Here is a 22,754-nt window from a genome sequence, read left to right as displayed (position 1 = left end):
CTATGTGCAGGGAGATTTCAATATGCAGCTTCCTCCTTCCTGGACCATAGACAACCATGCCATGACCTGTTGCCTTCTACCTTTATTGCTGACTGTCAATCACACACAGGTGCCCTGACCAGGGATTGAACCTGCAATCTTGGCGTGTCAGGATGATGCTTTTAACTGACTGAGCTAACCGGCCAGGGCACTCACAGGGTTTTGAATCTCAGGATCTAATTTTTGTCAAGTCTGGCTCTGCACATTCCAGGGGCTTTCTAAAAATCTCAAGAGCAATTAGACTTAAAATTCTTTTTAAAAGGTCTCTTCAAACACAATTAGTTCTAATTCAATTTTCCTTTAAAAACAAAGACGCAGTATTTTCAATGGAAGATGGACATTTGAAAGGAGGGAATTTTTCCTGTTTGAGTGTCTTAAGATATATTTATTGAGCACTTTCGGTGCATAAGTAACTAAGTAAAGTAGTGCCTGTGTCTCCTAACTTGGCTAGGTCAGTAGAAGTGTGAGCTAAGGACAAAGAACCAGGTCTAATAACTGAGAGTGGGCACTGGCCATTGAAGGTTAAGCAGCAAGTGGAATGACACTGTTTTTTTAGCGAAAGAGACAGAGACAGAAAGAGCAACAGATAGGGACAGACAGACAGGAAGGGAGAGAGATGAGAAGCATCAATTTTTTTGTTGTGGTACCTTAGTTGTTCACTGATTGCTTTCTCATATGTGCGTTGACTGGGGGGCTCCAGCAGAGCTGGTGAGCCCATGCTCAAGCCGGTGACCTTGGGGTTTCGAACCTGGGTCCTCTGCATCCCAGGCTGAAGCTCTACCCACTGCGCCACCGCCTGGTCAGGCTGGAATGACACTGTTGATGATACAAGCTCATGTGAACATGGGTGGTAGGAAGTCAGCAGACCAGGCTCTGGAAGGGTGTGGGGGAGCAGGGAACATGGGCACCAGCATAGAGCCAGTGGCGGAGATCCACGCAGCTGAGCAGGAAGGAGGTATATGAAAATAGGGCCAAACACAAGGACTGGGTGAGGCAGGAGGACCAAGATCAGGGCTCAGGTACTGGAATCATAACTTATTTTCCATTCCATTCGTGGCACAGATACAAAGAGGAAAAAACATTTGCGCATTGATTTGCTGTGACATTGACAGCTAGGATCCTTTCACTCTGGATAATAGTACAGACCTTAGGACCCCAGGCAGTCATAGGAGGGCAGTTCATCTGCTCAGTGACAAGTAGACTGGGAAGACCCTCCCGCTCTGACCTTCCTTCCAATTACTAGAGAATGATAGATCCTGACCACAGGAGGAGAAGCATAGAAGCAACATGATTTTATAATATATTAATAGAACCCCCCCTAAAAAAAAACTCAGGGAACTGGTGATGCCAAGTACCTCTAAAAGTGGCAGTAGAGGAGAAATATACATTAGTGGATTGGCTAAAAATCAACTGAAGAATTAGATTTTAGATTTTATGAGCTTACTTTATGAAGACATCAAGCTTTTGATTTGTGTAATTTTCTGTATGCATACTCTTCTATAAGAAGTAAAATGAGTCAAACCCAACCTCCCCTCCCAAACTCTGAGCAACAGGGCAAAGATCTCCCCCATACTCTGGCAGAAGTCTCCGTTTATTCTATTCTCTGGACAGGGTTTTGAAACCGGAGTTATAACTGAGACGTTGGGAGACTGTATTTACAGTTGAGGTGGGAGCACCATAGTAAAGACTGAAAAGTCTACTACACCCTGATTGTTGAGACTCCCTGTCTTCTCTGCCAACTTGGTCCCCAGATGTTGGTGGCAGCCCTGCCCGGGAAAAACCAGCCCGAGAGAAAGAGCTGAAGTTACTGACCATGTGTACTCCCCAATGAATGGCCCAGGCAGAGTCCCACAGACAATCCCATCGTCAACAAGGCCCTTCCGCAGGCACAGAGCTCCACTCTGTTTTCTATTTTCACTCTGTAACATGAGCTGACAGCCTAACCGGTGGTGGCACAGTGGATAGGTCAACCTGGGACGCTGACGATCCAGGTTTGATACCCCGAGGTCACTGGATAAAGCCAACTGCCCAGGCTTAATACTGAAAGATTGTGAAGTGTTGATACAGATATTGAATGTAGAGCTAGTGAAGTCAATAAAAAAAGGTTCAGCCTGTAAGAATTGGTTGTCTTTTGGAGAGTGAGAGAGGAGGGGTTACAGAGAACTTTTGGCTTTCATAAAAAGTCTGGTGAAACTATTTGACTTTTTAGAAGTATATGCATTGATAATTTTGAGAAAAATAAAGTATAAAAAGAAAACTACAGCCCTGGCTGGATAGCTCGGTTGGTTAGAGAATGATCCCAAAGTGCAGAGTTGCTGGTTCGATCTCAGTGAGAACACACAGGAACAGACTGATGTTGTCTCTCTCTCTCCCTCTAAAATCAATAAAATAAACATTAGTTCTTCACTCCTTTGCTGTCCACAGCCTAGTCCTGTGTCACCTAGGCAACCTTAATTTCCAACTTTCTCAATGCCCAGCCTAGGGGCTGCAGACCACAGCACCTATTACCAGTTTGGGGCCAGGCCAAGTCCCCTCCCACCAGCCCTGTCTCAGCCAGACCTTTCCAGAGTCTGCTGAGCCTCCTTTCCTTTCCAGTCTACTTAGAAGAGAAACAACTTTCTAAATTACTCATAATTAATACTGCATTTGTTTAGCTTGTTCCTGTATGGATCTTTGTCCTTAAGTAAGCTGCAAACTTCTAAAGCAAGTGGATGATTCCTTCTTGATACCTAGCAAAGTGCTATGTCTATAGCAGGCGCCCCCAAAATGTTTCACGGGTGAACTTAAAAGTAGAATTCAATGTGAATTAATAGGCAAATTAAAATCAAGTCTCGGGATAAGACCAAGGTTAGATTAAAGCTGTGACTGGTAAGACATGTGGAGGGGTTGACTGTATCAAGATAGAGCTGCTTCCAAAGCTCTGTGGTCTACTTTTTTTTTTTTGGTTAATGTTTAAGTTGACTTGTTTTAATAAAGAGATAATTTGCCCCCAAAGTGCTTTCAAGTATCAAGTTTCAGTGACCCGGGCCTTGATCAGTAAATATGGGTCTACCCTGTCAATGCTGTGTAACTTTATTTTTCTAGATTGCAAAATCTCAATCTCTGCTCTGTGACAGATTAACTCCTTTTATTGCCAAGTAATGAGCTAAAACCTTGCTGGAGGCAGGAGGCAAACACCAGGGAGAGAAGCACAGTGGAAGAGCATCTCCGGTCAATGTTCAGAATGAGCAGGGGTCCTTGAACTTGGCTAGCGTCATTCCCTAGCTCTTCTGGCTCACTGTGGTTTCATTCTCCATTAAATGTGGAAAACACTTGGCATTTTCTGACATCCCCAAGAAAGGGAAGCTGCAGCTCTCAGCAAGTCCTCTGTCGTAAGTCTCAGAATGTGCAGATCACAGCCACAGGGACATGAGCCTGTGGTTATATCCAGAGATTTTGAAACCGGAAATGTCAGTGTTTGTGCTACCTGTCACTTCAGCCAAATAGTAGAGACAGGGACTGAATCTTTATGAGTACTTTATTGAGATGACTGGCAATCTGAGGAGACCGTACTGTGTATCCTAACAGAAGGGTAGGTAAGGGTTTTGGATTTTTTTTTTTTTTTAATTTATTTATTACAGAGGCAGAGATAGACAGGGACAGACAGACAGGAATGGAGAGAGATGAGAAGCATCAATCATTAGTTTTTCATTGCGCGTTGTGACTTCTTAGTTGTTCATTGATTGCTCTCTCATATGTGCCTTGACTGCGGGCCTTCAGCAGACCGAGTAACCCCTTGCTGGAGCCAGCAACCTTGGGTCCAAGCTAGTGAGTTTTTTGCTCAAGCCAGATGAGCCCGCGCTCAAGCCGGCGACCTCGGGGTCTCGAACCTGGGTCCTTCCGCATCCCAGTCCGATGCTCTATCCACTGCGCCACCACCTGGTCAGGCAAGGGTTTTGGAATTTTAAGGGAGGGTTAATCAGATCATAGTCAAAGGTAATTGGCTCAGAGACGGTGGGCATTCTGTCCTTGTCCTCGGAGCACAAAGGCTTTGCTGGCAGATCTCCTGAGGAACAAAAGTGGATTACTTTCAGTTCCCTGGGGTTCAAGGGTAGATTGCTTGCGGATCTCTTTAAGTATCGCAGTTCCTGAAACTATGCTTTTATAGTTAAACCTACTGATTATATTATAATTAAAGCCGCTGTTACTGAAGCTAAAATTTGAACTCTTGAGGTCCCCCACCACTTACCCCAGCTCGTCATGGCCAATCCTCTTGCCTGGTGGGAGTCATTTTCCCAACTCAGCCAGGCCACACCCATCTCAACTCAGCCAGGCCACGCCCATCTCAACTCAGCCAGGCCACGCCCTCTCCTGTGCTGGTGCTTCTGCTGCTTCCATCTGTTCAGTTGCAGGGGGATATTGGCCATGTGGACGGTTGTCTCAGAGCCAACTCTGCAGATATTAATCCTATAGAAAACCCTCTTTAGGCCCTGGCCGGTTGGCTCAGTGGTAGAGCATTGGCCTGGCGTGTGGAAGTCCTGGGTTTGATTCCTGGCCAGGGCACACAGGAGAAACACCCATCTGCTTCTCCACCCCTCCCCCTCTCCTTCCTCTGTCTCTCTCTTCCCCTCCCTCAGCCAAGGCTCCATTGGAGCAAAGATGGCCCGGGAGCTGAGGATGGCTCTGTGGCCTCTGCCTCAGGTGCTAGAATGGCTCTGGTTGCAACAGAGCAGCGCCCCAGATGGGCGGAGCATCGCCCCCTGGTGGGCGTGCTGGGTGGATCCCAGTCGGGCGCATGCGGGAGTGTCTGACTGCCTCCCCGTTTCCAGTTTCAGAAAAATACAAAAAAAAAAAAAAAAAAGAAAAAAAGAAAAAGAAAACCCTCTTTAAGGATTAGCATCTTGGTCAAGAAACTTGATCCTTCAGACTGAAGCACTTTCTAGTTGGCTCTTCTCAGATTAGGGAGAGGAATGAACGATGGGAGGCATCCGAGAGTCAGAGACGGGATGGGAAGCCAGCACCTTCGATGTTCAGGCTAAACTCCTGAGCTAGCAGGCCTGCTTCTCACAGAAACCAAGAGAAAAGATAGCCTGCCTTTCCCTGGATCATAAATGACACACTGTTCCCTTCCCCTGGCCTTCTGAGCACCAAGTGTGCTTCCAGTCCTGCCACGGGCCTTCCTCACCTGTGGGACGTGTTTTCTCACTGCTCACAAATAAGATCTTCACAAAGCCCCTTGCGTTTTTCCATGCCATTTCTGTGAGATGTCCTTAAGAGTCTGGGAGTTACTGTTTTGTCTAGACTCTAGAGAATAATGGTAGGTGGAAGAGCTACCTTCCAGCCACTGGCGCTGCCAGGAGGTCCAGTCTCAAAGTGAGGAAATGGACCAGGAGGTAGGGGTACCCCAGACCAGTGCTTCTCAGACAGTGACACGCAATGGACCCCTGGGGGTCATGTCCAAATGCGGGTTCTGATTTAGCAGGGCTAGGGCTGGCCCAAGATTCTGCTCCCAGGTGGTGTTGATGCTGCTGGTCCAGAGACTGCATTTTGAAAAGCAGAGGGGCGACACTGAGGAGAGGAAGCGCAGAAAGAGGTAAAAATGGGACCCACAGGGAGAGCGGGGAGGGAAGAACAAGGTGCAGGGAGAGTGGCTCTGATGGCGCCTGCTGCTTCACTAGTCTTCATGGCCTTCCCTGCAGGGCCCCCAGGGCAGGGGCCTCTGGCCCACGTGCTGGCTACAATGGGGTGCCTTTGTCCTCCCAGTCCCCCCTACTTCCAGAAGACTGGAGAAGGACCAGGGGCTGGAGACCTCACCCTTCCTGTGGATATCTCTGTCAAGGAAGGGAGCCCTGCCTTGGCTGCGGCTGACGACCATGCTGGCTCGGGCCCCTAGCTCCGGGGTGACGGCCACGCTGGCTCGGGCCCCTAGCTCCGGGGTCCTTTCACCATGGAGAAGCACGTTCCTCAGGATGGCCTTGGGGTCAACTGATGAGCTCTCCTTCCTCCTCAGCTCCACCCCAGCCACTACTCCTTGAAGCCAGAGTGTGACCGTCACCTCCTCAAAGAGAAGCGTCCATTCACTGGGTGCTTACCACGTGCCCAGCTCTGCATGAAGCACCCTCCCACATTGTCTTACGTAACCCTCACAATGAGCCTATGAGGTAGGAACCGGTTTATAAGGAAACTGAGGCTCCAGAGGTAATCTGCCCAATATCCTGTAGCTAATAAAAAGTAGCCTGTCCCTTCCCACCCTGGCACTGAACCATGACTGAACTACAGAGCTGTGAGGCCGAGTCTGTGGGGCTGATTCTAGAGAGAAACCTCTGCACCGGAATTTAGATGACAGGGCACGGTGACTAAGGTAGCCTGATTTGGTTTATGACCCTTGGAATGTCAGTGGGAAGTCAAGGCTACAATTTTCCCTCCACCAGCTTCCCTCGCACCAGTAGCAGGAGGTTCTTCTGGGTGAGCTAACAGGGATATTCCACGACCTCAGAAGAGGGGACTCGCAGGTGGTTGTGAGCTGGGATCACCGGACTTGACTCACTGGGTAGCACCAACTCTAAAGAGCAGCTGGCCTGCCAGGCAGGTGAGGGAGGGTCACAGAGGAGAGTCTGAATCAAACGGCAGCAGCCCACCTGTCCAGACCCCGAAGGAAACGCGCTCTTGGCTTTGGTTCTTCGCTCACTGACCCTAAGTGACCGCAAGCACTGTGCTCGACTTTGTGGGCCCCTCAGACACTTTTTGCTCTACATGAAGAAAACGAGCAGATGGGAATAAATGTAACTAAGCAGCGGTGGGAACTGCAGAAACTGGAGAATTCCGCTCAGCTACAGCTGCTTTTCTACCTCGCTCCAGATGGTTGTATAGCCTCTCAGGAATAAAGAAGAGCCAAAGATCAAGATCATGTGAACCTTTCCATTTTTAAAAACAAAATGCAAGCCAACATCTGTGGCCACAAGTCTGCAAACTCTGCTCATCACTAACCAAACCCTATCTTATCCTGCTGTACCTTCAGCACCTGACAATCCCAGGAAGAAAGGAAGCAGTCAACACGCCTCCGGCACATTGAGCTCAACCAGGCGCAGTGGGTCTGGAATTCCCATCATATGCAAAACAGCTAACACAACCCTGGAGGACTTTTAGATTTGAGGGCGTAATAGTTGTTGCAAATAAGAAACCCTTATGCCTGACCAGGTGGTGGCGCAGTGGATAGAGCATCGGACTGGGATGCGGAAGGACCCAGGTTCGAGACCCTGAGGTCGCCAGTTTGAGCACGGGCTCATCTGGTTTGAGCAAAGCTCACCAGCTTGGACCCAAGGTCGCTGGCTCCAGCAAGGGGTTACTCAGTCTGCTGAAGGCCCGTGGTCAGGGCACATATGGGAGGGCAGTCAATGAACAACTAAGAAGTCGCAGCGAAAAACTAATGATTGATGCTTCTCATCTCTCTCCATTCCTGTCTGTCTGTCTCTGTCTATCTCTGCCTCTGTAAAAATAAATAAATAAATAAAAATTTTAAAAAAAAAAAAAAAAAAAAAAGAAACCCTTATAAGGGTAGGGCACATGGTGTGGCCAACACTATCAAGGCCAGGAACAAAGAGTTGGGGGTGGGGGAACAAAGTCACTTTTAGGTAAAATAAACATTTGGCAATTGAAGTTCATCCCTACTACTACAGTCCATACACTCCTCCCGCTTCTTTCCTTCTCTATCCCCTAAAGGCACTTGGCTTTTATATGTCTCCATTGAGAGTAAATACAGGTGCCTGACCAGGTGGTGTAGTGGATAGAGCGTCGGACTGGGATGCAGAGGACCCAGGTTCGAGACCCCGAGGTCGCCAGCTTGAGTGCAGGCTCATCTGGTTTGAGCAAAAAAGCCCACCAGCTTGAACCCAAGGTCGCTGGGGTTACTCAGTCTGCTGAAGGCCCGCAGTCAAGGCACGTATGAGAAAGCAATCAATGAACAACTAAGATGTTGCAACGCGCAATGAAAAACTAGTGACTGATGCTTCTCACCTCTCTCCGTTCCTGTCTGTCTGTCCCTGTCTATCCCTCTCTCTGACTCACTTTCTGTTAAAAAAAAAAAAAAAAAAAAAGAGTAAATACAGGTTTTTCCTAAATTTGAGTTGCAAATAGCCAATCTATTATGCAGGAATTTTACCCAATTCAGGGTTTTCCCCAGGACCAAAATGAAATAGAATACATAATAAAAGTGCCTGGCACATCAGCCAAAGGGTTCAGGAAACAGTCATTATTATTATGGAGGCCTGGATGTTTTCTGTAACATGCAACTGCTGTCAACGCAGTTACAGCGGTCTAGTTTTGGCTTAATAAACAATATTCCTGTAACAACCCCAAATGGAATAAAATTATGAGACTGAATGTTCAAATAGGACAGCAAGTCATTCCTCAGGGGACATCCATGAGGGAATTCCTATTCCAGAAATCTGACTTTATGGTGTTTGATCTTAGGACCTTATGACTATATGCACAGCATGAAAAGCTATACTTATAATTTACATTTTAAAAAATGTGGTTGACCTCTCTGTGGATATGGAAAGATACATAAAACAGAGTAAGTAGAAAAAAAGAAATTATAAAACTATACAATGAAAGACCAAGTTTTTTTGTTTTGTTTTTTTAAAGGACACACACAGAGAACATTTCTGGAAGGGTTGAGATGTATACAAGAAACTTAATTAGACGTTGGGGAATGGACTGGGGGAGCAAATATTTACCCCAACCAAATGCTTATTTTCAGTTTATACCCTTAGTTTCATCCCCCCAGCCCTAACCAGTACCATCATTACCCTTTTAAAAAGGACCATGTAATGTGGTTTGGCCAAAACTTTCCGGTCTGAGTTGCTTTACAAACACTGCCCGGGATAAAGCGTTATATTTCCTTACATCTTCACTGACAAGGCCCAAGAACTTTAATTAGACTACTGGACTCCCCAGCCTACCTTCCCATTAACAGATGTACCTAACCTGACAGGCTTCAGGTACCCTTTGTCCCTCATTTCCTGAGTCCTAGTGTTTTTTCTTCCCTGCACTCACTCTGTGGGTGATCTCATCCAGCCACAGGGTTCTTCCATATTGTCCCAACACTGGCTTCCAAATTTCTACCTGCAGCCAAGACTCCCTTCTGAACTCCAAACCTGTGCATTGCAATTGCCTAGTCAATAGCTCCACGTGGATGTCAAGCAGACATCTACAGCTTAACAAGTCCAAAGCTGAACTCATCCTCCCCAGTAAACCTGCTCTGCCCACAGCCCTTCAAATCCCAGCTCACAGCACTTCCAGGCTTCTGGCTGCCCAATCCACAACCTGAGTAAAAGAATGACTGAAAAATGAAAGCAGTCCTGGGTATTGGGAACCTAAGATATCACATAATCATTAAAATGTTCTCTGAAATGTGTTTCAAGTTAACTCATTCAAGTGTAGGATTTTGATTTTGACATTTTAATTTATTTTGAACATAAGTCACGTTTCGCAAGCTAGGAAACAGAATCAAGCTAAGGCAATCTAGTCTCCTAGAGACACAGGTCGAATCGTGTGATCATCGGCAGAATGACATCATAATATAGTGTGCTAACAATGGGGTTATAAACTCTAAGCAACAACCATCTACATTTTTCCTTATAAAATAGCCAAGTATCCAGCCCTTAAAGCCATGATATATAGAATGTCTTATTCTATAAAGAATAGAATTACCCAAATTATATGGTGCCCAACCTATTGGTGAACCAGGTCCGAGCTGGCCAAGGAGTGATGAACAGAGAGTGTTTACATTTTGAAAACTTGCTCTAAGGTTTAAAATTCCTGATTGCTCTTAATAAGAAATCAAGTAAAAAATATTACAGATTTGGCCCTGGGTGGATGGGTCAGTGGATAAAGCATCCTCCTGGTGTGCCGAGGTCACTGGTTCAATCCTGGTTAGGGCACATACAAGAAGCAACCAATAAGTGCACAACTAAATGGAATAATAAGGTGGAACAGTGAGTTGATACTTTTCTCTTTCTCCCCTTTTCTTCTCTCTCAAATCAATGAAAAAAAAATTACTGACTTTGCCAAGCTCTTCCATTAGAACATGAAGTTAGAGCACAGGAGATAAAATAATTAAATTTTTCAAAATAAATTACTTAGTAATTTATTACTAGGAAATTTGACATACTGCAGTCTTCCATTTACAAGAACAAACTGACAATAGACTATTTAAAAGACATGCTCAACTCTAAAAAGGGTAGTGGTTGTACATTTTCCACTACAGAATAACCTCCCCTTTTATGCTCAACTCTGAAGAGGGTAGTGGTTGTACATTTTCCACTACAGAATAATCTCCCGCTTTTTCCAATAAACAATGCGATTCTTCCATGATACAGGTTCATGTGGGAAAACTTGTCAGCTTTTTGTCAGGACCAGGAGATGAAAAATGGAGCATGCCCTCATAAGCTAATTGTAAGCTCAGTTAACATCTTTAGGATGGACCCATAAAGCCCCCCTCCCATTGTTTTGTTAAATATCTGCAAACTGCAGAATTCCTTAGCCCTTAGCCACAGTTTCTGCTCATTATCTTAAAGCTCAGTCCCATCTGACGGCTCCTCAGGGCTGAGGCGGGTGCTAGTCGTCAAAGTCTGGAATGTCATCGTAGGAGTAACCACGATAGCCTTTGGATGCATAATAGGCGATGCGCAGGTGGTAAAATCCTGGCAGGAACACCAAAATGCCAATGATCAGGACGGGAACGGCCCGGTCTGCTCCCTGGTGGCAGAAGGAGGCAAGTGCATTAGTACCACGCAAGTTATAAATTTTAAACACATGGGTCCAAGCCGTAGATCAGTATATTACACTTTTAAGAGCATTTTCTTTGGGTAGAACACTCCCTAGGGCAAAGATTTATATCTTTTTCTCTTGATTACCAATTGTACAATAGCTCATTGAAATCGTGCCAGTGTCTGTTGACCTAATGAACCTTCTATTTATGAATGAGTATGTAAAAGGCAGGAGCCACAGTGAGACCCTTGAACAAAAACACAGTACTCTGGTGGGAAAAGGGTTTCCACCTTCCTCCTGATGCTGGAGGGTCCGGGAGGGAGAGGGGTTTGACATTGCTGGGCCGTTTGAGGCTCCGACTATCAGCAAAGCCTTCTCTTTAGCCCCCGCCCCCAATGCTCCCCTAAAGAGACCTCAAGAGTTCATGGAAAGGCTAACTGAGAGGGAAAAAAAAAACCTGAGCAAAGAATGGGGCAGAGGCCCTGACCAGGTAGCTCAGTGGATAGAACATTGTCCAAGTACACCAAGGTCATGGGTTTGGACCCTGACCTGGTGAGGGCACATATGAGAAGCAACCAATGAGTGCACAATTAAATGGAACAACTAAGTGGAACGAGTTGATGCTTCTCTCTCTCTCCCTTCTCCCCCACCTCCCCCTCTTATCAATGGAGAAATTAAGATGGGAGAGGGTGTTCTTCCCATGGCACTGACCAAAAGACTGCTTCCTTATGTTCACTTTATATACATAGTTTTAAAGATTTATTGATTTGACAGAGGGGGGGGAGAGAGAGAGAGAGAGAGATAGATGTGGGGGGGGGGAGTGGGAAGCATCAACTCCTTGTAGCTCCTTGCATGTGTCTTGACTGGACAAGCCCAGGGTTTTGAACTGGCAACCTCAGCGTTCCAGGCTGATGCTTTATCGACTGTACCACCACAGGCACTTATGCCGATTTTAGATATTAAGAGTTTGTTCCTTAATCTAGAACAGTGATTCTTTTTTTTTTTTTTTAATTTTTATTTATTTATTTTTTACAGAGACAGAGAGTGAGTCAGAGAGAGGGATAGATAGGGACAGAAAGACAGGACTGGAGAGAGATAAGAAGCATCAGTCATTAGTTTTTCGTTGCGACACCTTAGTTCATTGATTGCTTTCTCATATGTGCCTTGACCGCGGGCCTTCAGCAGACCAAGTAACCCTTTGCTGGAGCCAGCGACCTTGGGTTCAAGCTGGTGGGCTTTTCCTCAAATCAGATGAGCCCGCACTCAAGCTGGCGACCTCGGGGTCTTGAACCCAGGTCCTCTGCATTCCAGTCCTATACTCTAGCCACTGCGCCACTGCCTGGTCAGGCTAGAACAGTGATTCTTAAGTGAACATGGTGCGTGGATGCTGATGGAAGGCAGACAAAACACGGTCCACATTTGGTTCCCTCTATCCTTGATGGCTTTGTACAGAACGCTCTGTGAGCACCTGTGATGAGGATCATTGTCCCTCTAGCATCCATGACAGTGTCCATGCCTTGCTGAGATCTGCATCGAAGAACCTAGCACTGGCCTGGATGGTGTCCATGTCCAGCGTCTTCAAGTTCTAGGCACCAGACTGGAGCCTGGCTCATTAAAGGGAATGTGTTGGGGCCGCTGCTCGATCCCACCTGCAGCCTCGATCTTCTTTTCAAAGGTGTCACACTCAGCCCGCAGATCAGCTGCATTCCACCCAGAATGTGCGGGTTTTCTAGGTAGGTGTCAGTGTGCTTGAAGTTGTTCCACATAACGGAATGATAACTCTGGGTAGTCTTGAGGAAGACCCACATATTCTTCTATGTTGAAGGTCTTCACATATTTGAAGGACGGGTCTGCATTCTTTTTTTAGTGAGTGAGACAGAGAGAGACAGACAAGACAGGGAGAGAGATGAGAAGCATCAACTTGTATCTGTATTACTTTAGTTGTTCACTGACTGCTTCTCATGTGCTTTGACTGGGGGGGCTCAAGCCAGTGACCTTGGGCTCAGATCGAGGATCTCACGCTCAAGCCGGCGACCTCAGGGTTTTGAACGTGGACCCCAGCGTCCCAGATCAATGCTCCATCCACTGCATCACCATTGGTCAGGCAAGTCTCCATTCTTATAAATCAATTCGCTTCTTGTAGCAGCCAACTGGGGCGTTCCCAGTGGGGAGCCCCAGGGTGAAGTACTTGTCAGGTCTTGGATTACACTGGATGATGCAGTTCCTGATGTATTTGTTGGCCCACTCACTGGCCTGAGAGTGGCTCAGGATGATGAGCTTTGTCACAGACACCTCCTGTGGTGGCTGCAGCAGTGGCGTGGGTCACATGGCACAGAGTCACGTGGTGCCAGGTCAAAACTAATAAAATGTAATATGTCAATTAATGGTGCATAGCACTACACTGTAACGGATGTACCACAATTTTACTTAGCCCCTGCACACACACCCAGACTCACTTTTGTGATTGTGCAGAACACCACACTAACCTTCAGTGTTTTTCTGGCCTCCCAGATTATCTTAGTGTATATTCCCATGAGCAGGACTCACAGGTCAAAGAGGGAGGAATGGTGCTTAGCCCCTTTATCAGCAGGGCTACAACTTTTGGGGGGATTCCATGAGGACGAGGACTTTGTTCCTCTCTGTATCTCCAGCTGTGCCCAACACAGAGCAGAAGCTCAACAAATGTGCTGAATGGATTCACCTTTACCCATTTGCTTTGTCCATCTTGGTTTTTTCCATGGTTTTAAATATTTTATAGTTAAACTTACCCTCCTTTTCTTTTGTAATGTTTTGTACTGTTTTAAGCTTAAGATTTCCTCATCCATAGATTTAAACTCAATCTATAAATCTCCTTTTTAAGGGCCATTTATACAATGTATACTGATGAGTTATCTAAACAATGTAATTTTGGCTGGTTCATTCACAAAAAGCTATATAAAACAGTATTTATCTCATATGGTTATAGTGAAAATTAAATCGGTTTAGCTGGCACACAACGACCCAATAATCATGAACTTAAACCTAAGGGGAGAGAACTTGAAGAAGCTCCCTTAGGCCAAAAATAAACTACTTGAAAATCAAAAAGAATAAAGTCTATAACTCTCTCACATTTGGTGCTATTTCTGTTATCCTATTTTACATTTTCTATTTTCTTCCTCCTTTTATCTTTTGCAGGATTTTGACTACACATGCCTAATGAGATCTATCCTAAGGATCAAAGAATTGCAAAGAAAACTTACAATGCATTCAGCCTTCCTATGTATTTATATATAGCATTAATACCATAACTGATATTTCAAAGCTATTTTATATATATATATATATATATATATATAAATACAGAATAAGGAAAGTAATTATACAAATATCACTAGGATAGACACAGATATAAAAGAAATTAAGTTCAAACTCTGATCTTAAATTTGCATTAAAAAATCTTTATTTCTATATATCTATATATTTTTTCCCTTAACAGATTCTGTCACTAAAAAAGCCTAGAAACAAAGAGAAAACCAATAGCAAATGAGCATCATTAATGTTCAATTTGTAATCTCTAAATCAGGGCTCCTTAGTGATATGGCTGTTTACAAAGTTAGGGGGCATAAAAATGTGTAACTTGCTGCACCAGAAAACAATAATGCTATCAAAGGCCTGACCGGGTGGTGGCACAGTGGATAGAGCGTCGGACTGAGACGCAGAGGACCCAGGTTCGAGACCCCGAGGTCGCGTGCAGGCTCATCTGGTTTGAGCAAAGCTCACCAGCTTGGACCCAAGGTCGCTGGCTTGAGCAAGGGGTTACTGGGTCTGCTGAAGGCCCATGGTCAAGGCACATATGAGAAAGCAATCAATGAACAACTAAGGTGTCGCAACGAAAAACTGATGATTGATTCTTCTCATCTCTCTCCGTTCCTGCCTGTCTGTCCCTATCTGTCCCTCGTCCCTCTTTCTGACTCTCTGCCTCTATAAAAAAAAAAAAAAAAAAAAAAGAAGGGCTATCTAAGGATCCCTGAGTCAGGTTTAAAAGACATATAAGTGCCCTGGCCAGATAGTTCGGTTGGTTAGAGCATCATCCCAAAATGCAGAGGTTGCCGGTTCAATCCCGGGTCAGGGCACATACAGGAACAGAATGATATTTCTTTCTCTCCCTCCTTCTAAAATCAATAAAATAAATATTAAAATAAAATAAAACACACAGGAGTGAACTGAGTGAAGATCTGACCAAATTTGGGACAATTTTTATGTTAAAAGAATACCTATAGCCTGACCAGGCAGTGGCGCAGTGGATAGAGCGTCGGACTGGGATGCAGAGGACCCGGGTTCGAGACCCCGAGGTCGCCAGCTTGAGTGCGGGCTCATCTGGTTTGAGGAAAAGCCCAACAGCTTGAACCCAAGGTTGCTGGCTCCAGCAAGGGGTCACTCGGTCTGCTGAAGGCCCGCGGTCAAGGCACATATGAGAAAGCAATCAATGAACAACTAAGGTGCTGCAATGCGCAATGAAAAACTAATGATTGATGCTTCTCATCTCTCTCCATTCCTATCTGTCTGTCCCTGTCCATCCCTCTCTCTGACTCACTCTTTGTCTCTGTAAAAAATAAATAAATAAAAATTAAAAGAATACCTATAGACTGCAATTAATTGAAGCAAAAGTTTCAAAAAATAATGAGTTTATAATGATACTAATAATTCTTTGGTTATTTCTTGAGAATGCTAGTTGTATTTTTATGAAAGTTAATACAGAAAAATAATCAAACATTTTTCCTACTTTGACTATATAATTGTATTTGAGGGTAACCAAATAGCACATTTAAGAAAGTTCTTTATAGGAAAACTTTCAGCTGATAAATGCAGAAAATGATAAAACTGGACTCATAAGTGCAAAGGATGATGGGGAAATTTATAATAAAAAAATTAGATTGAAGACACTTGAATCCAAGAATCAATCTTAATATCAACTGAAAATTAGAACAATCATTATATGCCTCCTAATGTAATACTATAGCAATGTTCTGAAAATGTGGTCTTTGGACCACCAGCATTTCCCAGGAACTTGTTGGAAATGCCAGTTTTAGTGCCCTACTCTGGACCTAGGAATTGGAATCTCGGCATGGGAGCAAGGAATCTGTGTGTGAACAAACAAGTTGGCAAGGTAATTCTGGTTGACATTGACGTTTGAGAGTCAATGTGCTAATACAGCACCTCTTATGAAAATTCTTTCTAAAACTAAACTAAATCCAGATCTAAACAAGTCCCTAAATCTAACAGTCTATAAGAAATGAGGAAAAGAACAAGGCAAATGATAATAAGACAGCATCCCTAGATTTAAGTAAAAACTGTTAAGAGATGTATACTGAAGATGTACACTTAAAAATTTACCACCTGACCTGTGGTGGCGCAGCGGATAAAGTGTCTACCTGGAACGCTGAGGTCGCTGGTTTGAAACCTGGGCTTGCCTGGTCAAGGCACATACAGGAAGCAACTACTACGAGTTGATGCTTCTTGCTTCTTCCTCATTCTCTCTCTCCTCTAAAAATCAATAAATAAAATCTAAAAAAATTTAAAAAGAATTTACCAGCAAAGTATAAATCTGGTACCTGCTTTAATACACAGGAAAAATAATTGGGGGGATAGATAAAACAAAATGCTCATAACTTGATGCTGGGTGGTAGATATATGTGGGTTCATTATATTACTACATCTATTTGCACTTCTGTTCTGTTTGAAATATCTGTAATAAAAAAGTAAAAAAAAACCCAAACCACAAACAAAACAAAACCTATTAGTGATTTTCTTCATTAACATCTTTATCTTTATTTTAAAAGTAGTCTTTATAAACCACACAAGGTAAAACAGTACTTGTTTTATGTGGGTCTCATGTCCACTTTCAATTGTTACAATATCATTAGTAGGCAGCTTACTCCTGGGACTGATACTGCATGTTGCAGTGACAGTGAAATGAAGGCACAGTCCTGAGTTAGGTGTCCAAACTAGACCACACACCAAGTAAGTGGCTGGTGGTGACCACGTAAGAGTTTTAAATAGCTAAGAGCCTAAGGCAAATTAGACATAATTGTTAAAATCCATACAGAGCCATTTTTGTGCCAGTGCTACTATTGCCAAGTGCAATGCTAATGCTCAGTTTCATTCTTGGCTGAGTTCCCTCTGCAGAGCGGTTATGACCAGCAGCCCTTCGCCTGGCAAGTGCTGATGAACAAACATGAATTACGGTCCATACTACGTCAGAACAACTTAGACGTGAGTTTCAGTGCCTGTATACAGCCCAAGAACCACCAAACACTACTTCAGGTTTCTAAAGTATCACACTGGACTCAGCAGGAACTGCAACCAAATGCCAGAAAAGAAGCTCTGATTCAGGAGCCAAACGTCCTGGCTCGGTCAGTGGCCCCAGACTTGCACAAGCCTCACTGCTTCTCCCCAGGCAGACCAGGGTGTCTGTAGCACTACAAAGCCACAATAACGGCATTCTACCCGTGACAGCCTTTATCACTCAAGAGTCCTTGATGCCAGACTTGGCTTTGCTGTCCCAAACTATGAAAGTGGGGAAAGTGCCCACATCTCAGAGGGAAAATTTGCCGACCTGCCACCACCCACCTCAGAAGAACTGTGGGAGAAGTTTGTTGTTGCTCAAAGGAGGAAACACGGTCTCGTTACCAGAAAACAAAATCTTAAAAAACAAACAAAAAAAACCCCTCCAAAATCCTTTTTTCTCCCTGCTGGAATCGGCTGTACTAGATACAAACATAAAACAATAGAGCCCCCCCTCCCCATACAATAGAGCCCTGGTTCACATTTTAAAGACCCGCATGGCACATTCCCACAGCCCTTCAGCTTACCCCTTTGCTGATGTAGCCCGCCAGCAGGAGGGAGCCTATGATAATGAGAAAGGCGCCAATCAGAAACAGCACTGTAGCAAGCGCGATGGCCTTATATGGGATCTTGGGAGGACTTTTCTTAAACTGGAAGAGAAACAAAAAAAGTCAAGGGAGAGCATTATGAAAACATCAGGGCTCAGAAACTTTAAAGCAGGAAGGATAATAAGAACCAATCTGGATGCTTAATGTGTCTTGAAATAAGTCTGGAGAGAACAGAAAGGAAGAAGTAGAAGACGAAGTTCTACTTATTGCTCTACCAAGGAGTCCCAGCAGAATGTTCTCGTTCCAGCCTCATTCCACAGACCATGAAAAGCTATTTTCTCACAAAAACAAAAGATACTTTATGGTCATTCATTGATTAGACATACATTTATTAAGGGTCCGGCACATGGGAAGCTGTACTAATGTACAGGGATTCCAGAGTGCACATCATGTTAAGAAGTAAAGAAAATAAGTGATTTCTGGCTTTCCAAGTCAAGTCAGCATACAGGCAAGGTTTTAGAAACAGCTTTTACTAAAGCATTAGTTGCCTGCCCCAGGGAGCAAGTAATCTGCCTTATTAACAAGTTCAATTCAAGGTTAAGATTCAGAAATAAACTTTCTAAGGTTTGGCTCATGGTTGTATCTGACCTAACTGGCTGGAAGCTTCCCAGGTATACTTAAAACAAAACAAAACAAACCTTTCTTTCAAGTGTGAGTCAAAGAGGACAGAGAATAATTGATTTGTTTATATTTAAAAGGATGGCTTCCTGCTACTTTCTCCTTGGCCCTGGTCTCACCTAAAATATTCTGCTCTAAGCAGAAATGGGCAAAAGGAGATGCTACACCATGAAGTATTCTATGAAAAATGATCAGGGTAGGATACAAACTTAACAAATACTGTTTTACTTATTGTTTGCTATAAAGAATACCTTTAATAAATTGGATCTCATGACATCAGGAAAGAAGGAAGATTTCCACAATCTTTAGCAGTTAATTTCTCCCTTAAAAGATGACCTGGCTTTGATTAACATGTAAACAAACCCATGACACCGTCCTTAAAACAATCTACCTAAAAAACTCAATCTGATTATTTTTCAGATAAATTAAATACATTTGCAATTATGGGGCTTTGGCTAAAAATTGTTAGAAAGGAACAGTATTAATATTGGTTTGGAACTGCTCCGCCAAGGTCCCTACTTCGCAGGCTATGGCTGAAAAGGAGCTGGGTTTCCTTCTTGCTACTCCCGCTAGTCCCCAAGGACAGTTAGCAAAAACCTCACCTGGAAGGTTTTCCTGCTAACTCATCAGAAATGGAGCCAGCCAGTCTCATCAGCATCCTTCTGCACTTACCTGAAGGTCAATGTAGCCATCATCTGTGGAGAGCCTTGAGTATTTCACTTTACTACTGGGGATTCCAGTAGCCAGGTTGGTACGAGGTGGCATCATAACACACTGATACAACTACAGTCTGAAAACAAAGAAAATTCTTATTGTCTGCAAGCAACAATGGTGCTTTCCAGTCAACGAATTCAGGCTTCTCAGACGCAGTGTACTAAAGTTCTGGGTTGTGATGACGTATGTGCAACTGGCAGTTTAGGCTCCACTGCTCTTAGAACCTGATTTTCTTTTGACAAAATGAAAATATTCTCATTATATATCCACTCTAGTTTGTCCTGGTAGAATGAGAGTCAAAATGATGGCCAAGTACCAGAACTCATGTTTATCCCGCCACCAATGTTCCCCTACTTCCTGAATTTTTCCAAAGTTATACAGGGTGGAAGACTACTGACTTAAATCCAAGTCTGACATCAAAAGCCACATTCTCAAACATTCTGCTATGGCACTGTTTGCCTCTTATCCCTGCTTCAGCAAAGAGAAGAGAATATGCTCAAGTGATTCTCTTACTTTCCAGGGAGGAAGGAAAGGGTGGGAAATAGAATATACTCACATCAACATTTTGCCTATTACCCCCGATGGAGACCATCCGTTCATGCTTCTTGTAAAGCTTCTTGTTGTTAATTTGGATAAGCTACTGGCTATCAGTATTGTACCAGTGCCTTCTGATTTGCATGCTACTCTGTCCCCACCCAAGGAGAAGTATTGATTTCATTTTCCAGATGACTTTTATAACTACATTAAAAAAATCATGACTATTTTGTCACTTGTGAAGAGATAGTAAATAAGATTAAAAAACAATGACATTTAGAAGCATTTGAGATCTTGCTTGCAGCATATGTAGTCAGATTTGGCACAAATAAACTCTTATTTAAAAAAAAGACATTTGAATAAAAAAACATTTGTGCACTTTTCCTCCATAAAACCACTGCTACATAAATAAAAGAATATAATTAAAAATTATTTTTTTCTTTATAAGTGAGGGGAGGGGAGAGAGACAGACTCCTGCATGTGCCCCCACCAGGATCCACTTGGCAACCCTTGTCTGGGCCCATGATTGAATCAACTGAGCTATCCTGAGGACCAACACTCAAACCACTGGTTGCAAGAGGAGAAGAGAGTGAAGGGGAAGAGAGAGGGAAACAGAAGCAGATGGTCGTTTCTCATGTGTGCCCTGACCAGTGATGTCTGCACATCGGACTGACACACTATCCTGTGAATCAACCTGCCAGGGCCTAAAATTTTACTCATTGATTTTACCGAGAGGAATGGGGCCGGGGACATTAATCTGTTCCTGTATGTGCCCTGACTGGGGATTGAACTCGCAACCCCTGTGCTTTGGGACCATGCTCTAACCAACTGAGCCACCCAGCCAGGGCTAAAAGAAATAATTTTTTTTAATTTTAATGAAAGGAGGGGAGACATAGAGACAGACACCTGCATTGGCAGACGGGGATTCACCCAGCAAGCCCAGTAGGGGGTGATGCTCTGCCCATCTGGGGCCACTGCTCCACTGCTCAGCAACAAAGCCATTTTTTTTGGCCACTGAGGCAGAGGCCACGGAGCCATCCTCAGTGTTGGAGGCCAACTCACTCAAACCAATCGAGCCATGAATGTGGGAGAAGGGGAGAGAGAGGGAGAGGGAGAAAGGGAGGGAGAGAGAGAGCGAGCGAAAGAGAAAGGAGAAGGGAGGGGGAGGAGTGGAGAAGCAGATGTTTGCTTCTCTTGGGTGCCCTGACCAGGAATCAAACTTGGGACATCTACACACCTGGCCAACACTCTACCACTGAGCCAACCAGCCAGGGTCAGAGGTAAATCTTTTTTGATCTTTAAACTATTTGATTTCTAAAAGTGGAACGTCTTTTTAAATTTTTTAAAAAATATTTAGAGAGACAAAAGAGAGAGAGAAACAGAAAGAGACATAGATTTGTTCCACTTATTTATGCATTTATTGGTTGATACCTGTATGTGCCCTGGCCAGGGATGCAACCAGCAACCTTGGTCTATCAGACAGATGCTCTAACCAACTGAGCTACCCAGCCAAGGCTAAACTTTTTTTGCAAGAGAAAATACCTAGTGCTAGTTAGGTGTCAGGTGCTTTATATATACTTAATCTGGGATATTAATGAGCTAGCTGTTTTAAATGGCCTGCATTCAACCTAAAATCACCAGCATTATAAAAGAATTGGTGCTGAAAGCCCATGTCTGTTTTTAGTAAGAAAATACTGGTGCAGATATCAAATACTGAAAAAAAGAGTATGCTAATTTATATGCCTTCTTAAAAGGTGTTAAAAGCACAAAATTCAACCAGGTAAATTTGAAGACCTAATTGGCCTGATTACCTGATTGATGAATCAGGCGGCAGCCCACCTAGAAACTGTATGGCAATGCTGATGAGTTGTACAAAATAGGCAGGAAGAGGAGACTGAAACTGCAGTTTGGTTATTAAATTTTGGTCTGCTGTTATGGCTTAGGAAAAATGACTCCATTTGGCTTATTGTATTCTTTTTATAACAAAGGGTTAAACTACGTCAAATCCTAGGTTTTTTAGTGTTGCAATCCAATTACAGACTAATCTAAATTTAATTCTATAAAACTAAAAGTCCAAACTAGCTATATGTGGGGGGTTTATGAGGACATTTAATCACCTCTGATTTGTATTAGCTTTTACAAGAAAAACTCATGCACTCTATTCATACACTCGCACCAAAACAAAAAAGCGCAGGACGTTGAGGGAGGGGAGAGGAAGGCTTTTGGTGGCAACGAATAAAGAATTCTAAAAGAGGGGGAAAGAAATCCGGAAATTAATATTTTCAAAGTTCCCAAACAAAAAGCTCCCCCCCCCCCCCCCCAACCAGCTCCACCGCAACACCCAAGTTCGCTCAGCACTGGAATGTTGCAAAAATTTCAAAAGCATCAGCATCACTTAGCACGGCGCCTGGCACTGCGCGCTTGAACAGACTACTTTTCCGCCCCTCCCCAGACCGCCAGAAGAAATAACAACCGACGCAAATTCAGACCGAAAACAAACAAAACCTGTTTCCGTCGAGGCCAGCCGCGCCGAGGACTCGGGCTTGACTCTGGCCGGGAGCGCGACCTCCGCCCCGAACCCGCCCCCGCCCCGCGGTGTAACCCCCTTACCGGAGCGCCGTGCCCGGCAGCCCGCGCGCCGAAGCTCACTCCCCGTTGGAAAGAGACGCTCATGACACGCCTCACCTAACTACCACCCGCCCCGCCCGCCCCAGACACCTCAGCGCCGGAAATGGCGCGCGGAAGGCGGAGTAACGGAAGTGGCGTTACCGAGAGCGACGTCTTCTCATCCGCTGCCCGGGGACGTGTTGTCAGCGCTGCGCCGGTGCGAGCGGCCCATGGCTGTCGGGTCTCTAGCGGGCCCGCCTGGGTCACAGTCAGGCTCTGGACAAGCCGGCGACGTGTCTCTTCCCATCCCCCGGGCAGTGTAGGGAGCTGAGGCTCCTCCCGGGAGGCGGAAACCGAGCCGTCCGGAGCTCCCGCAGGACCAGAGCTGCCCGGTCTATCACCCAGGGAAGCTTGCCTTCCACGGGGGCACTCCGCGGTCATTGCCACTCATCACACCACAACTAAGCTCTTTTCTAATTTTTTTTTTTTTTTTTACTGATTTTAGAGAGAGGGAGACAGGAACATTGACTTGTTCCTGTATCTGCCCTGACCTGGGGATCA

General features: G+C 44.6%; 1 protein-coding gene and 1 pseudogene across 3 annotated transcripts; both read right to left on the bottom strand.

The window, feature by feature from the left end:
- Positions 1-9,458: 9,458 nt before the first annotated feature.
- TMEM230 (transmembrane protein 230) lies at positions 9,459-22,298 on the bottom strand. 3 transcript variants are annotated; one of them, XM_066387238.1, is made up of 4 exons: positions 22,197-22,298; positions 19,011-19,128; positions 17,640-17,762; positions 9,459-10,776 (listed from the first exon to the last, which is right to left on the bottom strand). In XM_066387238.1, the coding sequence occupies exons 2-4, from the start codon at positions 19,104-19,106 to the stop codon at positions 10,636-10,638; spliced, it is 360 nt and encodes a 119-aa protein (XP_066243335.1). In that variant the 5' UTR covers positions 19,107-19,128; positions 22,197-22,298; the 3' UTR covers positions 9,459-10,635. The 3 variants fall into 3 exon arrangements, with proteins under 3 accessions (XP_066243335.1, XP_066243336.1, XP_066243337.1); XM_066387239.1 differs by lacking the exon at positions 22,197-22,298 and adding an exon at positions 22,092-22,172; XM_066387240.1 differs by lacking the exon at positions 9,459-10,776 and adding an exon at positions 14,825-14,939.
- Positions 11,901-13,322, bottom strand: LOC136405659 (glucosamine-6-phosphate isomerase 1-like; annotated as a pseudogene).
- Positions 22,299-22,754: the final 456 nt, after the last annotated feature.

Source organism: Saccopteryx leptura, chromosome 5, assembly GCF_036850995.1.
Source record: "Saccopteryx leptura isolate mSacLep1 chromosome 5, mSacLep1_pri_phased_curated, whole genome shotgun sequence".
Lineage (NCBI taxonomy): Eukaryota > Metazoa > Chordata > Mammalia > Chiroptera > Emballonuridae > Saccopteryx > Saccopteryx leptura.
The sequence above is the reverse complement of the archived record's forward strand: the minus strand, read 5'-3'. Positions and strand labels throughout refer to the sequence as shown.